The sequence below is a fragment of the Talpa europaea genome (assembly GCF_964194135.1).
Source record: "Talpa europaea genome assembly, chromosome: 3".
NCBI lineage: Eukaryota > Metazoa > Chordata > Mammalia > Eulipotyphla > Talpidae > Talpa > Talpa europaea.
In genome coordinates this window covers 60,037,512-60,063,506 of record NC_140069.1, presented here as the reverse complement: position 1 = coordinate 60,063,506, position 25,995 = coordinate 60,037,512, and the positions used below count along the sequence as shown (strand labels likewise).

General features: G+C 37.5%; 1 protein-coding gene across 1 annotated transcript; it reads right to left on the bottom strand.

Annotated features, from left to right (window-relative positions):
• Positions 1–743: 743 nt before the first annotated feature.
• On the bottom strand, positions 744–25,788 carry BPNT2 (3'(2'), 5'-bisphosphate nucleotidase 2; the record flags this gene model as incomplete). Its single annotated transcript, XM_084230455.1, has 5 exons — positions 744–1,015; positions 2,100–2,261; positions 11,302–11,397; positions 13,049–13,211; positions 25,402–25,788. The coding sequence occupies 5 exons, from the start codon at positions 25,786–25,788 to the stop codon at positions 744–746; spliced, it is 1,080 nt and encodes a 359-aa protein (XP_084086581.1).
• Positions 25,789–25,995: the final 207 nt, after the last annotated feature.

Genomic DNA, 25,995 nt, shown 5'->3' with positions numbered 1-25,995 from the left:
ATAGGGCAAATGAAAATCAACAGGAAGATGGCAAAAATGTTGAACCCATATACAAACACATTTTATAAACAAAACACACACACAGAAATTACAATTACAGTGCAACCATTATATATCTATATCCTCTACTAGCTGGTGAACCTGTTATTAAAATTTCAAAGAAAGAAAATTTTAAGCTTTTTCTATTTTAATCTTTAGGAAATATTCAGTAAATATTCAGTAACAGCTAAATAGAGCATTTGTTGCATATTAATGAATGTGTGACTTCTTGTGCTTTCCATCTGAATTAAGGATAAAAACCCCCAATTACTTTATTTTCAATGAGATATAATTATAAAGTAATACTAAATATCTACACAAAAATCAATCCTTTCTTTAGCCCAATTCTCTAAGAAAGTACTAACAAATAGTGAAGATCCATGATGAGTGAAAATGGTGACTCATAACAATGTAGACTCAGCTATAGATTTTAATTCACAAATATATATATATACGCGCCTTGTGTATGACAACAGTACGAAAATAGTCTCAAAAATAAAGACAATACTTGAAACACGAAGCAACCCATTTTCCCTGATCTTGCATCCTATTACAGGGAAAATAAGTCTCTGATGTTTCATAAATACTTTAAAAAGTTCGAGATGGCCTTAACCATGCATAGTCTCCGCCGATGCACTGAAGCTTCCAGCATTTCAGGCAGACTGTTGAGCTCTGAAAGAGCTACAATCTGTAATTGGCTTTGCTTATTTATGTCCTGTCTTCTCTAGATCTGGAAGTTTTCTGATTAGTGCTTGGTGGTTCATCCTGATGCTAGCAAGGAGTCCCCCTTCAATGCCATCAGAACCGGTATAACTGATTTCTTCACCATTCAAGGTAGTCATATGCCCCCCAAGGGCTTTTAAAATGGCATTGCCAGCACATATATCCCATTTTTTGATGTATGTCACATGAATATACAGATCAGCTTTTTCTTGATTCTTATCAGGCACATCCAATAACGCTAAAACTTTATAACCTAAAAGATAAACACAGAACTGAGGTTACTACTGAAAGACTTAAAGTAGCTTACGTTTTTAGTACACTTAAAAATAACAGTATAGGATGTGCAGGAGCTCTCAACACTATTTTAAGTCCTTTTTGTAATGAGGCAGTGTTTAAAAAGTAATATAAAACAAATGCCGAGACACTAGGTTTAGAATCTGGCTATATCATTCTTATAGACATTAATTTATTAACCAACCTTACAGAACGCCTGTAAGAAAATAATGAAGCAAGTTAAAACTACTAGACTTAAAAGTTAATAAACATTACATCTCTATTTTTGTGCTGAAAGGTTTTTTTAAACACAAAAGTTTCTGACCATAATTTGTTATTTATTTAAATTAAAATACTTCTCTTCTGTCTTATATAGCACTCAAAATAAGGGTGAGCAAGTGGCCCATGAGCCAAATCCAGGAAATGGCATATTTTTGTACAGTCCTTGGCCTACTAAGAATTTTTTTGCATTTTTAAAGTGATTTAAAAAAATCAAACGATAGTATGCAACAGAGACCACTTGTATCAGAAAAGTCAGGTGATCACTAATCTATACCATAGATAATATAATAGTACAGACTATACACTAAATTGGATAGTCACTAGACTCTGTCTCATCCCAGACAGATCTCATGTGTGCTGAGATCATCAGTGACCCAGGCATTAGTCACTCTAATATCATTGAAGACAATTATGGCATTCTCTGTTATATGAAGCATCTTAGTGTGTTTAATATTTCCTTCTATTCCTGATACTCGTACAGTTAAATAGGATAATTATTTTGAAGTCAAATCACATATAATCATTTGCTATTACATCACTGACAGGAAGGTGCTTTTAAAGTATTTTGAGGAAAAGAAATCACTATTACGGGGGTACTTTTAACAGAAGGCATGTGAGACTGAACACCCATCCTACAGATTACCAAGTAGGAAACCAAAGGTGTTTTGACGCTACAGTGGCCATTCTCACTTTCTTCCCAAGCTCGGGACAACCAAATCTGTTTTCTGGGAACATTTCAAAGTAATTCGGGGGAAAAGTAATTCGGGGAAAAACGAACATACCAGCACCACCAGCCGGGATAATCATAGTCTGGTTTCCAAAAGTCTGAAGAGCAACCTGTTTGACCATTCCTGAATGAGATCGTGACACAACAATTCTTGGGGTCTTGTCATTGTAGGAAGTGCGGGCTTTCACATTTGATCCACCATCTACCATTGCCCATGCTGAAAAGCAAATATGATGTCCATTAAGAGCACTGGAACTTTTAAAGCTGGAACTCAAAGTATTAAAAGTGACTGAAAAAATATCCTCTCCTGCAGAATTTATTTTTTCTAAAACAGAAGGCTTATTTTTTTTTTTCTGAGTGAAAGAATATTATGTATGGAACATAAAAACACATATATATTACGACAACATTTTAAAAGGCCATGTAATCCTGTACAGTCAGAGATAATGATTATTATATGCTTGGTTTAAGATCTCCCAGGCTCCAGAGCTACCTCTGTATAATGCTGAATCTTCACAGCGATTTCACTGCAACTCAACTTATCTTGGCATCTAATCATGCGTCCTGTCCTTCCCTCCCTTCCACAAATTTTATCCTAAGAGCACTCCCCACTAAGCACCTGCATGTTAATCTTTACCTCAAAGTATGATTCCAAACTGTGACAACCTATGACATACACAGCTAATTACCCTGGATAATTCAAATTTTAAAATATGTATTTTTTTCTACAATACTACCTCTATTTCTTATATATTCATGATTTCATTAATTTGCATATTTGTTCAATCTCCTAAGGACCTCTGTAAGCATAAAACAGTTAAAGAGGTAAGTGAGTTAGCTTTGCACATCTGCTCTATCGGAGTATAAGGGGGAAAAAAGCTCTAGATTTCAAAACAGAATAGAGGTTTTAAGAAGGTAAGGAAACCCCTGTGATGGCTTGAAATGTTTTTCTTGGTTTGAAAACTTTCTTCACTGACTACCAAACCATACAAGAAAACAACTTACTCAGAATTATCCCAATTAGATTGTTGTTCTAGTAGTCACACACTATGGGATAAAATATAGTCCACCATGGCTAGCAGTGAAAGCAGCTGCATTACCACTTATTCCTGGCTGCAGAAAGAAAAATCAAAAAAATTAACAGAGTGGGTTTCTGAGTTCCCCAAGGATGATGGCAATCTCCTGGACTCGTCTCACACGTCTTTCTAAATTTCACACATAACAAGTAAGAGACCAAATATAAGCACCCTTAATTAACACCCAAAGAATAAGTAGGAGACAGAGAATAGCTGTAAACACAAACTTATGAGAAAGAAGGGTAGCAAATACCAAAGATTAGCAGGATAAGTACTGTAGCTGACCCTAGCATGAGGGATACAGCAGGAGCTTCACTCTCAGTACTGGTAAAATTCAGATAACATCAGCCAAGATTTCTTCCCAGAAGGAAAAAGGTTCCATTTAAATAAGAACTACTGAACACAATCTTGGAACTAAGGCAACGGAACAGTGAGGAGGCATGGAGAAAACACGGAACCATAAGTGTAGTCGTGAGAACCATACTGGACGATGTTAATACATCTTTTAGGAGAGATAATTAGAAGACAGCAAAAAGAGATAAAAAGAAGGAAGAGGTTGAAGATAAGGGCCCTGCTGAAAGAAGATGAAAGTCTGAAAACAAAAAAGCAGCTTAATAATTAAGATAATGTGTTCCTCCTGCTAACTGAAAAGAAAGCTCCTGAACTAAGACTCTTCCAAACTCTTTTGTTACTATCACCTTCCCACTGTTCCTACAGTAACTGACCCAAATATGAATAACTAATATAAAGCTACAATGCTCACTGAATATAAGCTGCAATGCTCACTGAAAAATATAACAAGAAATCAGAGATTGAAGCTTAAAACATTTCATGCCACCTGAAAATTGCTATAAAGCAGAGGAAAACTATGAACAATATTCCAATAAGACAGAAAATAAGTAACAACGAATGAAAAGAATGCTATGAAACAAAAAAAAAGAGAAGTCAGAAAAGACAGATAACAGCAAAATATAAAATGGAGAAAAAACTGGAAAGAAAGGACAAAAATCACTGAAGATTTAGCACCAAATCCAAGAATACACAAAGGACAATGGATTTGTTCAAAAGGACATCAAGCTTTTAAAAAAGCAAACCAAAAATAAATGAAACAAGTAAGGAGATAAAAAGAGGCCAGGAAGTGAAAGAAAAGTCAAGATACATAGATAGGAGTCCCAGAAAAAGAAAAACAAAACAATGAAATAGAATTAATCTTTAAAATGACAGTTCAAGCAAATGTTCCTGAAATAAGGAGTACCTACATATACACACGGAAAGACATATTATGCAGACATTTGACCAGAATGTGAACTGAATCTGAGATATAACATAGTTCTATTAATGTACTTTGGCACTCTAGGCAAAAAGACCAAGCCAGGCCTCCCCGGTGGCGCAGCGGTTGATCGATGGGTTGCGAAGCTGCCTGCAGCCTCTGCAGCACCAGTTCGATTCCTGGCCACAGGCGAGGGTCCCACATGGCGCGAAGACCTCTCCTGCCACCCACTGCTCCCCTCAGCAGTGTACTTCGTCAGTCTGCCTGCTCTGCTCTCCGCTCTGGCTCTGGTGAATTCTCTCACCCTCCCGTGCTTCTGACTGTACCCAGTGCTTGTATAAATAAATAAATAAATCTTAAAAAAAGAAAAAAAAAAAAAAAGACCAAGCCACTGAGCACTGAGAAAGGAAAGAGATCAAGTATTACCTTTTTTGCTAACAAGATTCAATACATGCCCATAGACATATCAGAGCAGTTCAACAATTTCTACTAACTAACCAAGAAAAAAGGGTATACTGTGGGCTGAATAGTTGCCTATGAAAATGTATGTTCATCTGGCACTTTCAGAATGTGACCCTATCTGGAAATAGGGTCATTGCAGATGTAATTCCAGTTGAGGTCATACTGGATTACAGGCCTTAATGTCAATGACTAGTGTCCTTATAAAACGACGACTTACAGAAATACAGAGACACAGAGGATGTCATATGAAGACGGAGGCATGAATTGGAATGCTATGTCTATAACAAGAAACACAAAGGAATGACTGGAGCTACCAGAAGCTGGAAGAATCCAGGAAAGATTCTTTCCTGGGCTTTTACAGAGCATGGCCTTGCCAGCACCTTGCTATAAGACGTCTGGTCTCAAGGATTTCAAGAGATAATTTGTTATGGTAGTCCTAGTCCTGATATAGCATGAACCAAAAATTTTATAACTAGCCAAGAAGTGTTTCAAGAAACAAGGTTATAGAAAGAGTTTTATTATATAAGAACTTAGGTAACACCACACCCATGAGCTAGTTTTTCTGACATATAATCTATTAGAAGACAAGCTTTTTCCAACCAAGGGGAACACCACTGGTTAGCAATGGGACTAGGGGAAAAGCAAAGATAGGAATAAAAGTGAAAGAATAACGGTCTGCTAATGTTATCTCATAGTTGTATTGGTGAGTGTAAAAGGATACCATTTAAATCTGAAAAGCTAAATAGTAGAACAGAAAGATAAACATCCACAAAGATATGACTGGCTAAAATGGGATGGTTGGGATGGTGGTCACGACTAAAATATGTGCATTTAATTGCTGCTAAAAGTAAAGAACCTATAGATATTATCTAAAGAAAAGGACTATATAGTAGTAGATTTTAGATACATATAGACATTAAAGTACTAGTAAAAAGCAACAAAAAGATTAGCTATAGTTTGACCAAAAAATTAGCTATAGTTTGAATCATATATATGACTTATGACTATACATAAAATTTGAATATATATAATCTGAGATCATAGGGATATTCAAAAAAAGGGAGAAATCCTGATCTTCCTTATAAAACTAACATTTGTATTTGTTGCCACTGGAGGAAGTTTACCCTGAATTCTTTTTTATAAACTGGTAAAAGGAAAGAGTTAAACATTTATCTTGTCTTTCCAATTGGAACTACATTTCAGGATAAATAAAACCAGATGATGAAGGGCCTCCCCAGTGGCGCAGCGGTTGAGCGCTGGGTTGCGAAGCTGCCGGCGACCTCTGCGGCGCAGCGGTTCGATCCCCAGCTGCTCCCCGGCCACCGGAGGAGGGTCCCACATGGCGTGCAGACCTCTCCTGCCGCCCGCTGCTCCCCTCAGCAGTGTACTTCGGTCCTTCTGCCTGCTCTGCTCTCCGCTCTGGCTCTGGTGAATTCTCTCACCCTCCCGCGCTTCTGACTGTACCCAAGTGCATGTATAAACAAAACAAACAAACAAACAAATAAATAAAAACATGCCTCTATAAAAAAAAAAAAAAAACCAGATGATGAAGAAATTTCTCTTTAAGTGAATTCCAGCTAACAAAATGCAGGAAAAAAACAGAATTAGAAAATAACCTTTTTATATCTTTAACGGAATCATAATCTAGTATGTGAAAATTTAATGGTATCTGGTTCTCAAATGGTACCAAAATCGCTCTCCAGATTACCTACTAGTAACAAGAAAATAAAAATTATTTTATAATTAAGAAACCTGTTCATGACCACATTAACCATCTTAGCATCATTAACAGTGATCTAGCATGATATAAACTATAATGCATAAAAAGCACATGAAGAATAGCTGTAATATCTAGACTTAACAAAACTGTCTCGCTGTAACCCAAATCAGGGCTTCAGATCTCATTAGTACTCTGAAAGTAAAAGAAGATAAAAAATAAACAGTTAAAAAATACCCTGAGGAAATATCAGAAGTCATAAGGCAGTGCATTCTATGATGATGGTCTTGATTTCCTCAATAAGTCAATGTCATGGGGGAAAGGGCCACACATTATTCTAGAGTAAGAGATCTTAATATTCACAGCCTAAAACCAAAAGAAATGCTTGTCATTTTACTAGGTCTTGGTTTGAAGTAACCAATTGTAAAATATACTTTTAGGCACAACCTAGGGAAATGTGAAATTAGATCAACTAAGAAATGGCTGATAATGTTATTATATTAATAGTATTCCTGTATAGAAAGTTTCCTTTTAAACATACACATTTAAAAATATGGGGCAAAATGTCATGATCTCTGTAATTTACTTTAACATACATTGGCAAAAAAATATATATATACAAAGTTATTAACCATTAAACCTAGATAAAGTATATGGAAATCCATTATAATTTTATTTTTGCTTGAAAGTATTCATAAAAAAAGTTTGAGCAGTGAGAAAAACAAAAAAAACTAAGTTCTTTATAGAAATGAACAGTTTTACTAAGAAGTGAATTTACAACATTCTATCTCCAGAGGTCAGTATTGCATAAGAGAATAAAGACCTTATCTTAGTACCACAATAATTTTAGGTAAAAATTACCAATTTAATATTAAAAATACATATTTCATGTTACACAAACTCAATATATTCAGCAATAATTATAGTCATATTATGTGGACAAAATTATTCAGGACCTTAAAAAAATAGAGTACTTGTGTAAATAAATATAAACGATTGATATTTATTGAGGTATATGTTTGAGGTAATACTGGTAAGACAAAAAAGCAGCTAACAGAATTTTTTTATTATACCTCTAAGAAATAGGCAATAAAGTGGTACTTTGTTGCACAGACTTCGGACATTATATTTCCAAATTAAACTTCTAAATTTCCAGAATGGATACACTATGCTTACTTACACATTTATACATTATTTTATTAAAATACTATTCAACTATCTTTTGCTTCTGAGAATTTCAGGCAGTGAATCAATTCTAATTTAGTATGATAATAAATGTGAAGAGCTTTGCTCTAACTGCTGCCACAAACAATAGTATCTAGTACCCACTGTAGCTTGATAGCATATAGACAAGTATAACTAGATTCTGGTAAACAAACAAAACTTTACAGTTGGTAATCTGCCAACATCAACCCAATCTGGAGCTGAAAAAAAAAAATGTGAAAAAAGGGCACATACCAAAGAAACCCTCAATCCAGGAATGAAGGTCAACAAATACCCAATTAAGGACTTACTGATTCTTTTGGAATGCGTGCTGACTAGAAAGTACCTTATCTTCCACAGCATAATGGGCAAATTTGTTACATCACAGAATGATTACAAAATCACAAAGATATTTCTAGAATAAAATTTATTCCTAAATTGAGATTATAGGGGGAACAAGAAGCATATAAATTCTTTCTTAGAAAAGATTTTCTTTTAAATGGGCATAGTATTTATTAACCCCAGTCTCCCTTCTTAAATGAACTGATATGGAAACTAAGGTCCAAACAATGCGACTCTATTGGCTTATCCCATATCAATTTTCTCTGCATTTCCTTTTTTACAGTGTGAATTCTCTTTGCAGTAGTGGTTCTGTTTGCAGCTAAGAGTGATATTTGGCTAATGAGATGAAGCAAAGGTCTTTCAAGTTACTCTTTCCTAATACAAAGAAAATCTGGGATAGACTTTTTGTTCCTTTCTTTCCCCTTTCTTCCTGCCTAGAATAAAGCCTCAGTAAAGTTAAGTGGAGGATTCCTCTTTGTGAGCACACACACACACACACAAAAAAAAAAAAAAAAACCAAAAAACTCACAGGGCCACAATAATCTAAGAAAAGGGACAGTCAAAAGAGAGGGCCTCAAAAACATAAGCCCCGTACTTATTAATCTTTAAATGCCTGTTAATTCTTTTTTATAATTAAAGAAGTCATTATATCTATTCCTGTTTTATAGTCTTTCCAAAGTTTGTATTGAGGCTGAAATGAATGTATGTCAATACAGTTCATAAGCTGTGAAAATACCAAACAAAATGTATGATAATAAGGAGTGGCTGGTTCTTGCAGTAACACTTTCAACCGGTTTTCAAAACAGCTGTCCCATTTCTCATCATATAAAAATACTGTAACTTTTTCTCCTGTCACAGATCTTTAAAAACTATCTGAATTATGAAAAGAGATAAAAAAGTTCAAGTAGCACAAAGTAAATTTTGTGAAATTCAGAGCCATTACTCAAATATATTTTGCTTATCTCAAAGAAGCTAAAATCTGAGTCAAAAGGTTATTCTACAAAGCAAGTATATTTAACTTTTTTCCATTTCTCTCCACTTGACAGATTTTTTTTATGCAGTATCAGTTACACCATGGAGAAATAATGGTGAAGGCTGGAGTAAAGTATAGAACTGTATGGGTGTTTGTTGGACTTGTTTCCTAGAGCTGCTGTAACATATTACTATAAATTCACTGGCTTACAATAACAGAAATTTATTTTCTCACAGCCTGGAGGTTGAAGTCCAAAATTAAGATGTTGGCAGGGTTTATTCTTCTTGGAAGCTCTAAGGAAGAATTTGTTCGGTGCCTCTCTCTGAGTTTCTCCAACTTCACATCTTCTTATCCCCTATGTGTCTGTTCCTTTCTGTTTCATCTGAGAGGACACACTCACTGGTTTAAGGACCACCCTAATACAGGATGATCTCATCTTGATACGTATCTCAATTACAAATGCAAAATCGCATTCTGAGGTACTGTGCTATTATGGGTTGAAACGTGTTCCCTCCAAAAGCCCTAACCTGCAGCATCCCATAATCTGATTATATTTGGAAATAGGGCTACTATAAATATAATTAGCTAAGATGAGTTAATGATGAAATAGGGTCACATTAATTCAATATGACTTCTTTCCTTATAAGAAACAGAGAAACAAGGGAGAATGCCACAAATGATGGAGGCAGATATTGTGTTTATAGGACAAGAACACTATGATTACTGGCAAACAACGAGAAACTAAGAGAAAAACATGAAAGGATTCCCCTTCAGGTTTCAGAGAGAGCATGATTCTGCCAACTTCTTGATTCTGGCTTCTAGCCTTCAAAACTGTGAAAGACTGCATATCTGATGTATAAAAACATACAATTTTAATGGCAGCCCTAGGAAATTAATAGAGGGGGTAGGATTGAATTTGAAGAGGACACTATTCAGCCCACCGTACCTGGGGTGATTACAGCTGCTTTTAAACACTCACAAACTGGATACTGTCATCAAGAAACTCGTATTAGCAAATAAAGGAACCAAAAGGGGCCTAATCTTTTTGGAGGTGAGTTACCAATTAAAATTATGACAATTCCCTTGGGAATGTCACCAATATCACTTATACCACTGTGTCCTTTAACTACTGCTATCTTGATGACTCATGGTGTCATCATGGACTTATGACCATAGTTCATGCCATGACTGCTGCTCAGAAGACCATGGCTAACCTATCTGGTAAACTACAGAAAATGTCTGTGGTGGGCCTCCCCGGTGGCACAGCCATTGAGCGCTGGGTTGCGAAGCTGCGTGCAGCCTCTGCAACGCCGGTTCGATCCCCGGCCGCCGGGAGAGGGTCCCACATGGCGTGCAGACCTCTCCTGCAGCCCACTGCTCCCCTCAGCAGTGTATTTCGTCAGTCTGCCTGTTTTGCTCTCCGCTCTGGCTCTAGTGAATTCTCTCACCCTCCCACGCTTCTGACTGTACCCAGTGCTTGTATAAATAAATAAATAAATCTTAAAAAAAAAAAGAAAGAAAATGTCTGTGGTGATACCAAAATGTCGTACCAGTATCACAAGTACCGGCAAGGCTTTGAACTAGGTTATTCCTGTGTGGAATGAAAAGCTCTTTGGCATGGTCTTCCATATTACCACTCCCAACGTGCCATTTGTAGAAAGCTAATTAATATTACTATATAAAAATGACAGGGAGCAAGTGTCTAAAGAGCTCTAAAAGGCCTAAGGGCTACACACAGATGAGTTTGATCACTAAGACTTCACAGTGACATTATACATTGTTGATGCTGAGTTGGCACAGCCCATAACTGTAAGAGTATCAAGCTCATTTCCTGATATGAAAACTAATTTGGCTACAATCACACAGAAATCAAGGTATGGGAACCCTGGACCTTATCCCTAGCAACAGTACAAGGAAACAGAGAACCTAAGTTGTTGGGGAGTTCATGTCCAGCTGTATTTCCCAATACAACTGGGGATAAGAAGCTTTCGTTCTTATTTGACAGTTTCTATCTTCTAAAGAAGGCTTAAAAAGCTCTACTTTGTGATATATTATCAGCAATAAAATCCTCACTGTATCCATGGAAGTGATGAGGGAAGTTAGGGGGCTGACTTTAAGTTACTGAGCTACAGCTGAGATTTTTGACAGGTCGGTAAGTCCTATAGATAAATGATTTAGTAACATTAATCCTTGAAAGCATGAAGTATTTCTTACCTGTATATTCAGAAAATGGTTTATGTATTACTCCTAGCACAGGTTTACCATATACAGCCACACACACCATGGTAGTTACATATTGTCGAAGATCCTCTATGAAGGGGGGAAAAAAAACCAAAATCACAATTGTTAAAATAACATCTACAGTCAAGATACAGTATTATACTTTTATTTACAATTTCATTAGAATTTATGTACATGAAATGTTTTTCTTATATGAAAATCTCCACAAACAGTCTAACAATCAATGAGAGCCAGCTTAGGGAGCAGTTGAGATTTGATGTTATAAGCAGATTAGATGGGTTATCCTCTCAGCCTACTATTTTATAAGCTGTATGTATTTCATAAATTACTTAAATTCAGTTGCCTTTTCTGTAAAATCTAGACAATTAGGTACCTATCATTAGGTATAAACTTAAGTAATTTTTAATTTCAGGACTGATTTTTAAAAACAAGTTAAATACTTACAATATTCCCTGCACAAGGGATATGCTCACTAAATATTATCACTATTAAAAGATCAGATCAAGTGTAGTTTAGGAAAGGCTTTTTATAAACAAATCCCTCAGTTTTCTATACTTCTATAAAATGCTGTTTTATAATTCCATTTACTATTAGATATATACAAATGGTTCTTCTCCCTGTTCTCCAACAGTGATCTAGTGAATATCTTTATAGGTCAAATTCAGTGCTTCAGCACAGGAATACAAAATGAAATAACAGACATTGCCACATACAGAGAACAACAGGAAGAGAACAGACATGCAGGTAACCAACCTTAACATATATACCATGAAAATAGAGAAAAAGCAGGCATTAGGTATTTTTGTTAAGAACAAGGCATGGGAAAGTAGCCACCCAAATGAAATCTGAGGTAGGAGTAGGTAAAAAGAATGGAAATAGAGAGTGGAAGCAGTAATTCTCAGTCTTGCTACTTAGTTTTCTCTGGGTGCAAGGGATTTACTATTTGGAATTTTAATGGTAGAAATGTGCAATAAAACCTAAGTTTCCAATGTCACAAGTAAATATTGTAGCTTCATTATCTAAATAAATGCCTCAATAATATATACTTTAGGGCCTCCCCAGTGGTGCAGCGGTTGAGCGCTGGGTTGCGAAGCTGCCTGCAGCCTCTGCAGCTCCAGTTCGATCCCCGGCTGCTCCGCTGCCACCAGAGGAGGGTCCCACATGGTGCGCAGACCTCTCCTTCCGCCCGCTGCTCCCCTCAGCAGTGTACCTCGGTCCTTCTGCCTGTTCTGCTCCCTGCTCTGGCTCTGGTGAATTCTCTCACCCTCCCGTGCTTCTGACTGTACCCAGTGCTTGTATAAATAAATAAATAAATAAATCTTAAAGATAAATAAATAAATAAAATAATATATGCTTTAATATGTAAATCAATATAGAAAAACCTCAATAAATAGGTATCCAACAGCATCTATTTTGTTACGCGACTACTAAAATCTCCCCTTCACAGAAGCATCAGTGAAATAGTGAGCCACCATCTCTGATAAGATGATGCCATAATACAGACGTTTGGGGGGGAAATAAAGTTGAGGATATCTGATCCAGTTTAAATATTTCAAACCACATTGCATTAATCCAGTTCTCTATCTTAAAATCTAATTGGAAAAGTTGTCTGGGATTGGTAAAATATCTACTACCATGTACACATGACCTGCTATCATTCTGGTTCTAAAATATACAATGACAATCTAATGTTTGAAATAAATTTTAATTTTCAAGTTACCAGTATATTCCTGTGTAGCATCAAGTGGGTCGATCCAGACAGTAACACTCTCTGCTGGTACCTCTTTCGGGGTGGTAATTTCCTTTAGGATGTCCTCAGGAATCTTACGATCCCAAGAGATAACCTCCTGATCGGATGCATCCACATGTTCCTCAGTATTTATCTGCACCAAAAATAATTGACAGTTAAAATATTTGAAGAAAAAAATCACTAATACTACCTGAAAAAACACAAAAGAGAAAACTCAGAAAAAATTACATAAATTGAAAGTAGATCAATATTGTAATTTCAGACATTTCATTTCAAAATGAAATATACTATGAAAGAAATTCCAGCAACATCCTCTCTTCAAGTACTTTCTAATCTAATATTCCAGCTAAGCTTTTTGTCTATGCAAAATAGAGAATGTAAAAATAGAGAAATATAGAGAAAGCAAGCATCAAATAAGTCATTAAAGTTCAATAATATATTAAGAAAAATGATATAAAGTGTGAAAATTGACAGTATCCCGTAAGACTGAAATGAACACAAGTAGTTTCTGGATAATACGGACATTTTAATAATTTTAACTCTATCAATCCAAGGATATGTTTTCCATTTATTTGTGTCTTCTTCAATGTCTAGTTTTCAGTATACAAATCTTTTACTCCCTTGGTAATAAACTTATTCCTTAGCAAATGGAACCTGCTAATAATTTCTCTTTCAGATAGTCTGTTGTTGCTATTGTATTTTTTTTTGTATGTTAATTTTGTACCCTGCAACTTTATGGAATTTATTATTCCTAACAGTATTCTGATGGAGTCTCTAGGATTTTCTACTAGTAAAATCATGTCATCTGCAAACAGAGACAACTTTACTTTTCCCTTTCCAACTTAGAGGCTTTTTTCTTTTTCTTTAGTAACTTATCTAATTGCTCTGAGCAGAACTTTAGTTCTAGGTTGTATGTAAATAGTGACTGTGGACATCCTTGTCTTATTCCTGATCTTAAAAATTTTTGGTTGTTCTTGAGTATGATGTTATTAGCTATAGGCTTATCACATAAGTCCTTTATTATGTTGAGTTGTATTTTTTCTATGACTAACTTGTTGAGAATTTTATCATGAAAGGATATTGAATTATGATGAACTACCTTTACAATCAAGTCATAAATCTCACTTGATCATGATGTATAATCCTTTTAATATACTGGTCGCTAAAATTTTTTGAGAATTCTTGCATGTATGTTCATCGGAGATAATGGCCTGTCGTTTTCTTTTAGCATCAATATTCTTATATGGTTTTGGTACTAAGATAATGCATTCCTCATGAAGTGAGTTTGGATGTGTTTTCTCTTCTTTGATAAAGAGTATGAATAAGACTGATGTTCTTTTTAAAATGCTTCACAGAATTCACCCATGAAGACATCTGGTCCTGCGGTTTTCATTCTGGGGATAATTTTGACTAAAATTCTTGCTAGTTACAGATCTAGTCAGATTTTCTATTTCTTCTTGATTCAGTCCTGGTAGGTTGTATGTTTCCAGAAATTAACTTCTTCTAGGTTTAATCCATTTCTTTTAGGTCACCCAATGCATTGGCGCCATAGTTGTCACTTACGATCCTTTGTATTTTGCAGTATCAGGCATAATGGCTATGCTTTCACTTCTGAATTTATATATGAGCTTTTCCTCTTATTTTAAGGTTTCTCTATCTTTTAAATCAATTTAAAAGAGATAATTTTTAATCTATCCTAGCTGATGTTGCCCACTGCTACTATATTTCTGCTCTATTGCTATTTTTCTTCCTATCAACATTTAGCTTAGTTTGTTCTTTTTCTAATTCCTTGAGGTAAAAATCAAGTTGTTTATTGGAGACCTTTCTTTTTTCTTAATACAGAAATTTATTATGATAAATTTCCCTCTCAGAAATACTTATGCTGAATGCCCTAGGTTTTGGTGCTTCAATTGTTATTTCAAGGTATTTTTTTCATTTCCCTTTTTAATTCTTTTTTTTTTATTCACTGGATGTTCAGGGGTGCACTGATTAATTTTCACTTATGTGTTTATCTTCCAGCTTTCCCTGTTATTGACTTCAGTTTCACATCCTTGTGGTAAAAGATGTTTGACATGACTTCAACAATCCTCAATTTGATAAAATTTGTTGTCTGTCCTAACATGATTTATCCTGTTAAAATATTTTGTGTGAGTCTGAGAAGAACATATAGTCTGTCCTGTTGGAGGAAATGTTCTTCAATAGGTACATTCAATCTAAGTGTAGTGCAAGTCCACTCATTATTTCCTTATTGATGATCTGTCTGGCTGATCTATCCATCAGTGAAAGTAGGGTAACAAAGGTCCTCCTATTATTGCAGATATTTGTTTCAGCCTTATGTGTTGGATACATACATATTTATAATTATTATGTCCTATTGAACTGACCCTTGTATCATTCTATAATTTCTTTTTTGTCACTTGTTATAGTTCATCAATTAGTGTATTTTATCTGATACAAATGAGTGTATTTTGTCTGATATAAAAACATCCCCAATCCCATACAAAACTGTACCCTCATTTACCCCCCCATATTTTTTGATTCCAACATTACATCCCTAAATAAATTATATTTTTAAAATACCTTTGTCTTTTAACTTATAGTTAGGTGACTGATACACTACCATTACATTAGCGTTTTCTGAATTTGCCTATGTATTTACTTTCCCCACTTAGTTTTATACTTTCATATGTTTTCATGTTACTAATTGGCAACCTTTCATTGTGGCTTCAAGAACTCCTTTTAACATTTCTTGTAAGGTAAGTCTAGTAATGATAAGCTGTCAGTTTTTATCTGGAAAAGTCCTTATCTAGCCTTGATTCCTGAAGGGCAGTGCCTCTGAGTAAAGTATTCCTGGTTAGTGCTCTTGTTCTCTCAGTATTGTGAATATATATCATCCCATTATTTTCTTAGCCTGCAAAGTTTCAGCTGAAATATGCCTTCTATCAGATGAATCACTGCTTTGAAAAATTCTCTCTGTGATTTCTGGCAGTTTCATTATAATGTATCTCAATTAAATCCTCTTTGTGTTCAATCTCCTTGTGGACCTATAAACTCCATGTACCTGCATGTCCATATATATCTATCTCTTTCCAGGTTTAAGAAAATTTCAGCCATTATTCCTTTTTTTTTTTTAAATAATAAATTTTATTTTTATATTCCCCATACAACTGCAACCCCCCCCCCATTCTGACCCCAATCCCTCCCCTCCCGCCCCTCACCCCCCAAAAAGTGTCTCTGGTTCATAGTTTTTTGTTGATTTTTGATTTTCACTTTCTTATAGTTATTCATTTTCCTGGTCCCTTATTTAAGTTTTCTAGATTCCTGCTATGAGTGAGACCATCCAGTATTTTTCTTTTTCTTTCTGGCTTATTTCTCAGCCATTATTCCTTAAATAAACTTTCCGCCTCTGTCTTTTCTTTCGGAGACTCTGAAAATGTGAAGTTTCTCATAATTCAGAGGCTTTACTATTCCCCCCCCCCCCCCAAGTAGACAACTTCAAATAATCTGCTTTCAGGTCCACAAATTGTTCTGCTCGATGAAGTCTTCTGTTAACTCTATTACATTTTTCAGTTCATTCATTGCATTCTCAACACTGTCTTTTTTGTTGCTTTTTTACGATTTTTATCTCTAGTGAATCTCCTTTTGCTCACAGTTGTTCTGACTCTGAGCTGCCTGTGTTCTCTTATTGCTTGCTGAGCTTTCTTAAAATAATTATTTTGAATTCTTTAAAAAGCAATTTGTAAATTCATTTCTTTGGGTAGTAAAAATCATCTGTTCCTTTGATGGTGTCTGTTTCCTTGATTTTTCATGTTCCGTGAGGAACACTGCTCTTTTCACATTTGAAGAAGTAGTCACCTCCTTCAGTCTTCACTGCCTGACTTGGAGAGAAAGCAACCTTCATAAGTTTGTCTGATTAGAGATGCTGAAACATTCTCAGACTTTGTCTTTGTCTGTATCATCACTATACTACTTGCTCCCTCTCAGAGGATCACTCTTAAGACTATATAATCTACCTATTTCCCACAAAGGTAGGCCAGATGCTAAAAGCCTTCATCTCATTTTCTGTAGCATGGTGTTCTGAAATGCTTAAGTTTGTGAGTCTCTGCCCATCCTACAGAATCTTGCTAACTTGCTGTACTTGCCAGCCATCTGCAAAGATGTTCTGTGGTAGCATTTCCTTATGTTCTGTGGTAGCATACACCAAAATCAGGCCAAGGCAGGCTGATGTTGGTAAGAAGTGTAGTGTTGGGAGTGCCCATGGGCCAACCACTGCAAGCAAGTGGTTCCCAGAAGCTTATGGGCAGGCTTCCTGATGGGAATTTACAAAGCAGCTAGTAACATCCTTTTGATGATCTGAGCTGTTGGCTGCAATCTTCCCAAAGCCTCTCCCAACTCCCCAGACTTATAGATCACTTCAGTAATCTAGGTGAAGTGAAAAAGAAATGGGTCTCTTGGGCAGAGTTGGGAAGCCACTCAATATCCTGCTTATCTACCAGTACCTCTCTGCCATGTATTACTGTGAAATCTGAGACTGAGGGCTTTCTCCTAGCACCAAGTTGTGGCTGCCTGGAAGGAGGTACAATGTGAGCAAAGTGAAAATGTTACTCTTTCTTTCTTCAATGCGTATATTCTTATTTTGTTTTTTAAGATTTATTTATTTATTTATACAAGCACTGGGTACAGTCAGAAGCATGGGATGGTGAGAGAATTCACCAGAGCCAGAGCGGGGAACAGAACAGGCAGACTGATGAAATATACTGATAAGGGGAGCAGCGGTTGCAGCAGGAGAGGTCTGCCGCGCCATGTGGTACCCTCACAGGTAGACGGGGATTGAACCAGCGCTGCAGAGGCAGCTTTGCAGCCCAGCGCTCAACCTCTGTGCCACCAGGGGAGGCCCGATTTTTTTTTTTTTCAAATCAAGGTGGGCTGACAATTTTCTTTTCAGCTCCTGGACTCCTACAAAGTTACTTTCCTCTGTAGGTAACTGCCAAAATCAATGTACTGTGGAGGTACCAATAGTAGAGAATTCCTAGTCTGCCATCTTGCAGACATTATTGACTTTTAGACATTATTGACTTAATGACAAAGTTATTCTATCTCAGATGAATAAGTGTAAGAGTTATACAATGCAAAAACACAAACTAAACTTAAATGTGAATCCCAAAAAATACAAAGTAGTTTCTGAGTCTTGACTACTATAGTTTACAGAAATGTCAATGTCAAATCTAAGTGTCAGTTACTGAACCTTATCATTATGATTTTTGCCTAGAAACAAAGCCAGCTTCTCCACATTCTTTCAACTGAATATGAACAAACTACTGTATTTGAAAAATTCTTCACTGACAATTACGTTAGAGAGAAACAAACACAGCAAGAGAACAATAACATCAATGCAATTACCTGATCTGCTTTGAACAATTGGTATTTATAATGTACCATTACCAATACACATCTACAAATTTAATAAATCTACTACCTACCATTATAAACAGGCTTACAGTCAGTTACTAAGGTCAAAACATGTAAGTCTACAATAATTCTTTCCCATATTTCACAGTCAGTCCGTAAGCCCTAAAACATTTTTACCTCCGAATGTCTAATATGTTATTATTTATATCATGAAAAATCTAGTTTAAACTTCCATCTATTTCTCACTTGGATTCTTAAAAGACCCATCGATTACTTTCGCCTCTGTAGTGCATCCACAGATTGTTTCATTCATTCAACAACTATTTAACGACTATATTCTCTAAGTGGTTTTGGACATTAGGCTTTTCCCAACGCAGCAACCTGCTATCTTCCAAAGTCAGATTGTGCCACTCCCTCCTTAAAACTTTCCAACAGTTTCTCATTATAGAGAGATCAAAATCCATACTCATATATAAGACAGTAAGTCTTGGATGATTTGATTCCAGTAACCTTTCTTCATCTGCACCTTCATTTGCTACATTCCAGACTAAATTGTTTCCTTTTTGTACTTTGACCTCATGGCCTTTGTACTTAAGACTCTTCTGCTCATGTATACTTTTCCCAAAGCTCTGCATGGATGGTCTGCTTCTTATCTTTCAGTTCTCACCTCAAATGGCAGTGCCTCACAGTAATATTCACTGACAACCAAGACAAAGTAGGTTGGGACCCTTCCATCAACCTTCCCACAAGATCTTCTTTTTCCTTCTTCAAAGCCCTGATCAATATCTGAAACAACCTCATTTGTTCACATGTTTACTATTTATCTCCAGCCACTTGAACATATGTTTTGTAAGGACACAGTTTCCTTCATTACTGTAGATGATTCCCACTGCCTAAATCAGTGCTAAAAAGTATTCTTAATTGACATTATTCTTCACCAATGTAAAAGATTCTTCTCTTCCCTTTAACCCCTTTCAAATCAATCTACTTTCCCTCCCTATGTGTTATAGCCCTCATAGGGAACTTAAGAATAAGAAATCAAGACTCCAAAATAGAGTGAGTGATATTCATAGACAGGTTCAGTTATTTGGGAGTTGAAAAGACTTTTGAATAATGCCTTAAGGTACCATTTATTGAATTTCTCTAGAAATCAATATATTCTAAAAAATTGTGGATACAATGCCCTACATTGTGCCAATCACACAGCAGGTAATCAATTAATTTATTTCTAAATGGGGAAACATCACTCTACTGTTTTATTCCCCTCCTGCTACAGGGCAAACCCAATGTGAAATGTGTTGGCCTATCTGTGGTTCCTCACCAGCGCACTTATAAGAGACTTACAATGAGACTAAACTGCAGGCACACACAAAAAGGTTAATGGTTTATTTACAAAAAGGTAAATGAAGAAATAAGCAACTCGGGGAGAAAGAGAGATAAATTGGAGAATGCATCCTACCAGTTCTGCTAAGCTGGGACCCCAACAGCATGATAAAAATTGGCAAAAAACCAAGATCCCCAGGCCCACATGTCTGGTTATATGCCAAATCTGGCTGCTTAACTCTACCCTCAGTTCCCAGCAATCCTCCCTTTGGTAGTGATAACATTATGGGATTTGTAGTCCTTGGAGTCTGGGATATCTGGTCTGGGGTGGGGGGTGGGGTCCATAAAACCTATTTGTGTAGTTTGTTCAGGACAGCCTGAACAAACTACAGACACTCCCACCTTTCTGGAAATCTTTTATTATCAACTACTATTTCTCAATATTTTCTTACAGTTAAACATAGTCTAGTGCCTCACATCTTAAAACATCATGCCCCTTACACCCACAGAACTTCCTTAGTCCCATACAACATTCCAGTGAAATTCTGCTAAAGCCCAATTTCTGGTAAGACTTTAATCACTGTCTTTATTTCCTTACTTGCCATCTTTTTCAACTTTTCTTCTTCCTTCCCATTAAGTCCATCAAGCAAAATCTCACACTGACCTACACACAGAACCATTTTTAAAAGTACACTCTATTATCTCATTGCTTGAATTAAATTCCAGATCAATTTGTTGGGTATGTGACATACTTAGGATAGTCACCTAATGTTTCTGCAGCAATAAGCAGCAGTTAACTTATTGTTAAATTCAGTGATGAAACACTAACACTGAGATCATTAAAAAAAAAAAAAACTTTGCATAGTGCTTAACACAGAATTAATAAATTTTGTGCTTAATAAATGCTGGCTACTATTATTCTTGTTAAAATGATTATTTTTAGTGTTTGTTGTCTTTGGTCCCAGGCCCCGATCTTTCCCTTTCACACTATCTTCTCTCCCTAAGTAATTCTGTCCACAGTTGGTTTCAATTAATACCACAACACTGATGACCCACAAATTTGTATTTCCAATTCAGATGTCTCTTCAGTTTCAGACCCATATATTCAACCAACGCCTTAATGTGTTCTGCTGGACGTATTAAACACACCTATAATTTCACAAGTCTAAGATGGCACATATAATATACTCCTTTACATCCCCTGGGCCCTTTCATCACCAGCAAGAACACTAAATGTGAGAATGACACATAGGAGTAAATTTTGACAGCCTTAGAAATTCTTTCACATCTTTTTATATCTATTTTCCCTACAACTATAACCCCAACACTAAAAATGCATAGCCTCTCACCTGAAAAAGTTTCTTAACTTGTATACCCCCTCCAACTATTCTCCAAACATGTAACTCTTCCAATCATTCAAAACACTGCGGGTACAATTTATACATTCTATACTGTGCTAATTGTAGTCTAAGATTATCTTCTCGTGTGTAGCCTTTGGTAAATTCACCCCTCCAAGCCTCAATTTCTTTATCTGCAAAATGGACAGTACATAATCTCCTCTGTTGTTGATAACAGTAAATTAATAATGGCAAAATAAAGCTTAAGTCTATGCATGCCACTTACTGGGGACTAAAATAAATTTTAGTCAGTAAAACAAGGTGAATATAATTTTCTCATTGCCTGTTTCTCATGTCTCACAGTTTAAGTCTCTTAACTAGTCTTATCCTTCTTCACATGTGCCAAAGCACCAAGTACAGTATTTTCACAGGCTTCAAGAAAACTCTCGTAAATCTGGCCTCCTTTTAGCACCTGAGGATTAAACCAAAGTTCAGGTTCAAAATCCTTTGAGTCTGGCTCATGATCTAGCCCCTGCATATATTTCTAATCTCTTCCATGAAATTGTCCCATGCACATCTGATTCAGCCACACCAAGCTTGAATTTATTATACTATCATCCTTACAACCTGTTCCTTTGAATTCCTCTTCCCTTTAACGTTACATATGCTCCAATTACCAAATTATTAGTTTTCTCAATTAGACAAAGAGGAAACCATAGCTTGAAGAAATTAAATGACTGCCAGAATCATCTACATTAGTGACTAGACAAGATGTTAAGGCACTTGTTCTTTGCATTATATCAACACTTCTCAACTTTTTTCTCCCCCAGTAGGTACTACTGTTAAGAAAAGCGTTAAATTCCCATCCTAGAGGTCAAATTAGGCACTGAAACAAGCTGCTACTACTAGCTCAGAGGATCAAGCTTTAGCTTCAAATAAATCATTGTGAAAGCCTTTGAGCAGGTCAAATTAAGGACAGGAAGTCAATAGAGTCCCCTTACATTAAATTAAAACTATACATCTAATTTTGTTCCCTCTACGGCTGCAAATCTATTCCCAAAAAAAAACTACCTTCAATATCCATTTTTCATCATTTATCCACAAGGATATAAAGAGAAAAAGTGTCCTATAAAAGGCTGCAGTTCATTACCTTTTCACACAAATAAATCAAGCATTGCTAAGATCTCCAACATGAGAAAGACTGAAGACGAAAAGGAAATCCAAGTTATCGTAGGCCAAACATGAAGGGTTTTTTTGGATAACATTCACTTCTCTACAGTAGGATCTCATAAGGGGCATCAATTGAAAAATTAGGCCAGATAATGCTTTATTATTGGGGATTATATAGTGTACATCGTGGAATGTTTACCTTCTACCTATTAGATGTTAACAGCAGTCTACCCCAAGTTATGACAAAATCTCCAGACATTGCAAAATACCCCTTGGGGCAACACTGTCCTCAGTTGAGTGTCCCAGGGTGACACCGCGTGCGTATATCCTTTTACTGAGGAGTGAACACTAAGAAAGCTTAAGCCTCTGACTCTGGACAGTAAAGTTGTGAAGAAAAGTGGTTTTTCCACTTTCCAGGGCACCAGCATAAAAGACAGACGCATTTGTGGCTTCTTGATGTTAATTTTCTGTACAGAAGTAACTGAGTGGCACATGATTTAAGTTCCTTACCAATAAAATTCAGGCGAGGTTTCAAAAACAACCAGACATTTAAGACTGTACTTCTAGTTATCATGGTATGGAAGGGAAGACAGCAAAGAATCTAGAACTGAGTACCTACGGGGCTACATACAGCTTCTAGTCTAACAACATAGTGACAACATAGCTCAACAGATCATCATTCTACTCTGACATTGTACAAGTAAATATATTCTTTATTCTACCAAATCACCACCCAAAATGAACACTGTGATACACACTCAGATACAAAAACACAAAAGGTTATCTTATAGTAATTAAAGACTTCCACATCTGCAATGCTGAAAACTTTGCTTTTGTGTTTAATAAAATGCAGTTCATTACCTTTGGCAGCTGTTCCCTCAGTACCTGCTACTGAGAAAATAAATTCAGAATCCCGTGGAATTTACCCAGGCAAAAGGCTGGGGTGTGTGTGTGGGGGGGGGGGGTGTTTGGGAGGGTGCAATCACATGTAAACACACATTCAAACAAGGATATAAGCCTTTAATATTCAAGATTTGTCTACCTTCAAAAAATCAACTCTGCTTGTTACATTTCACTATAATTACTTTTAAGTTTCTATAATTGTTTGCCTTCTCCATTCAAATTTTGAGTAGCAGTCTAAATATGTAAGTAAAATTAATTCTTAGATGGTTCGTATAAACTGTGGAACAGAGTATCATGAGCCTCAGATTTCCCATCTGGAAAGTGGGCACAAAATTTATTCCTTAGAATTGCTGTGAAAACCAAACAAAGTCCTGTGTTTGGACTGTGTCTGGGGACCTAGAATAAACTGAGAAAACGCTTACTATTGCTGTTAGTATAACTACTATACATCATTTTTTCTGTAATTTCTATTTGTTTCACAAACACTATGGAAGAATGTATGTTTTGAAGAGAAAGACATTTTACAAACATATCTGACATTGAGATACAAACACAGGTAAGCATTATGAATGATGATAAAATGAATAGTGCAAAAGAAAAAGTGGAAATGTTTTGCTTTAAGTCAACATTTGAAAGTAGCTCTAATGTCAATTACATTTGGCATCCAGCAGGTCATGATATGAAACGTTCCCTCCTTTGAAAAATCAAAGAAATTTAAAAGGAAAAAACAAGAGTAAGGAAAAAAAGACAAACAGAAAGAAACCAAAGCAATATGATATACTAAAAGATAATGTTACATAGACATGTAATTCCACAAGACAGTACGTTTCCAACTCTTCCAAGAACCACAGTAAAGGTCAGATACCCATTCAATAAGTCAGGGTTTAGAGTCCACTGTTTATTTAATTCATAAAATTTCATTAGAAACTTCTTCCCACTAGCTGAATCTACCATTAGGTAAGTTAAGACATACAATTATAAAGTACTGCTACACTATGTTGAACTCTTCCTCTGAAATTCTATTACGTTTTAGAAAGCTTTATTCATTTAACAGCAGCTCTACCAAAGTGATGAATTCAGAAGTATTAATAACAAATTCAAATGTCTGGATTTCCCTAAGAAAATGTCAATTCCCTCTCCAGACATGTCCGCTAACCCTTCCCCAGCCCCACAGTACCCTCCAAAAAAGAGCAAATGTTCCTCAATTTTCAGTCTCTGGAGTACAGGATAGATGGTGGAAATCAAGTTACTGGGAAATATACTTCCAAACACTACCTTGAAGAGCCCACCAAATAATGCCATCAAGAAAGTCCTGATACGGGCACAAAGGGTTAAATTAAGCACGGCGTATGAAGCTATCTGCAGTCTCTAAGGCATGAGTTCAATCCCCAGCCAGCCAGGCCAGCGAGCTACCCACATGGCGCAGCAGACTTCTGATTGGGCTGCTGCTCCCCTCAGCAGTGTGTTTCAGTTAGTCTGCCCGTTCTGGTCCCCACTCTGTCTCTGGTGAAATTCTCACCACCGCCTCTTCGCCCACACCGCTGGCCTGTACCCAAGTTCTTGTATACATAAAAAAATTAAAAAAAAAAAAAAAAAAGTCCTGGTAACACTGAGCACACCCTATCCCCCCACCTGGGTCCCACCCTCATCCCCAAATGCCCAGCATACTAACAGCCCTGCAGCAAGACTTCCAGTTCTCGGCTTTCCTGTGGCTCCTGGCAGGTTTGCCAGAAAACGTGTATTCTAGTCGTGGACCTTCCAGTAATTAAACCAAGGTAGACTAGAAAGAAGACTTTGCGGGTTCTAGCCCAATCTCTCATTTTCTAGAAGACCGAAAGGCACGGAGTGAAGTTAACTTTCTCAGTCACAAGACTGAGAAAGCACAAAGCACACCCAGATCCAAAGTTCCTGATGCCAGTTACAAAGCACACACACCTGGGGCGGGACTAGGGGCGCGGATCCTAGACAGTCCACCACCTCACCTCCTCTTCCCCCAACCGTCAGTATGATCCTGTACCCCAAACGACTGTGTCTCCATCTCCACATCTGCAAAGTGGGAACCAGAACCCCACAGCCTTGGGCAGCTGGGAGGCTTGAGGGCGCCGGCCACGTTCCGAGACTCCCACGCTCCCCGGCTGTAGCGCCCCGCGCCCATCGGAGCCCGGCGCCCGCGGCACCCACCTGCACGTTCGGGAAGGCGGTCTTGAGCAGGTAGAACATCTTGCGGTTGGACAGCACGTCCCCGCTGGTCATCTTGTCGTCGGCGCCCTCGCGGGTCTTCCCCTTGGACTTCTCATGGAGCACGTTGCTCTCGCGAACGCGCCGCACTTCGTCGCCGCCCCGCACGGCCGCCAGCACCGACACCGCCAGCATCTCGCGCAGGTCCACGGTGCCCCCGTCGGCCGCGACCGCCGGCCCCGGCGCGCCGCCACCCGGCTCCGCGCCCAGGCCGAAGAGGCTGAAGCGGCCGGCCATGAAGCCCGAGTAGAGATGGTAGAGCACACCGAGCCCCAGCAGGCAGAACACGGCCACCCCCAGCGGGGACAGGCGGATGCCCATGGGAGCCATGGCGCGGAGGCCCGGCGCTCGGGGCGGCGGCCCGCAGAGGCCTCCCCGCGCCCGCCGCCGACGCCGCGCTCCCCGGCCAGGCGCCGCGCGAACTACACCGGCGCCCGCTGCCCGGCGCCCGCTCGCCCCATCGCTCGCGCTCTCCCTCCCGGCAAAGTCCGAGCGGCGCGGCGGAGCCCACCGTCACGGTCCCCGCGCCCAACTCCC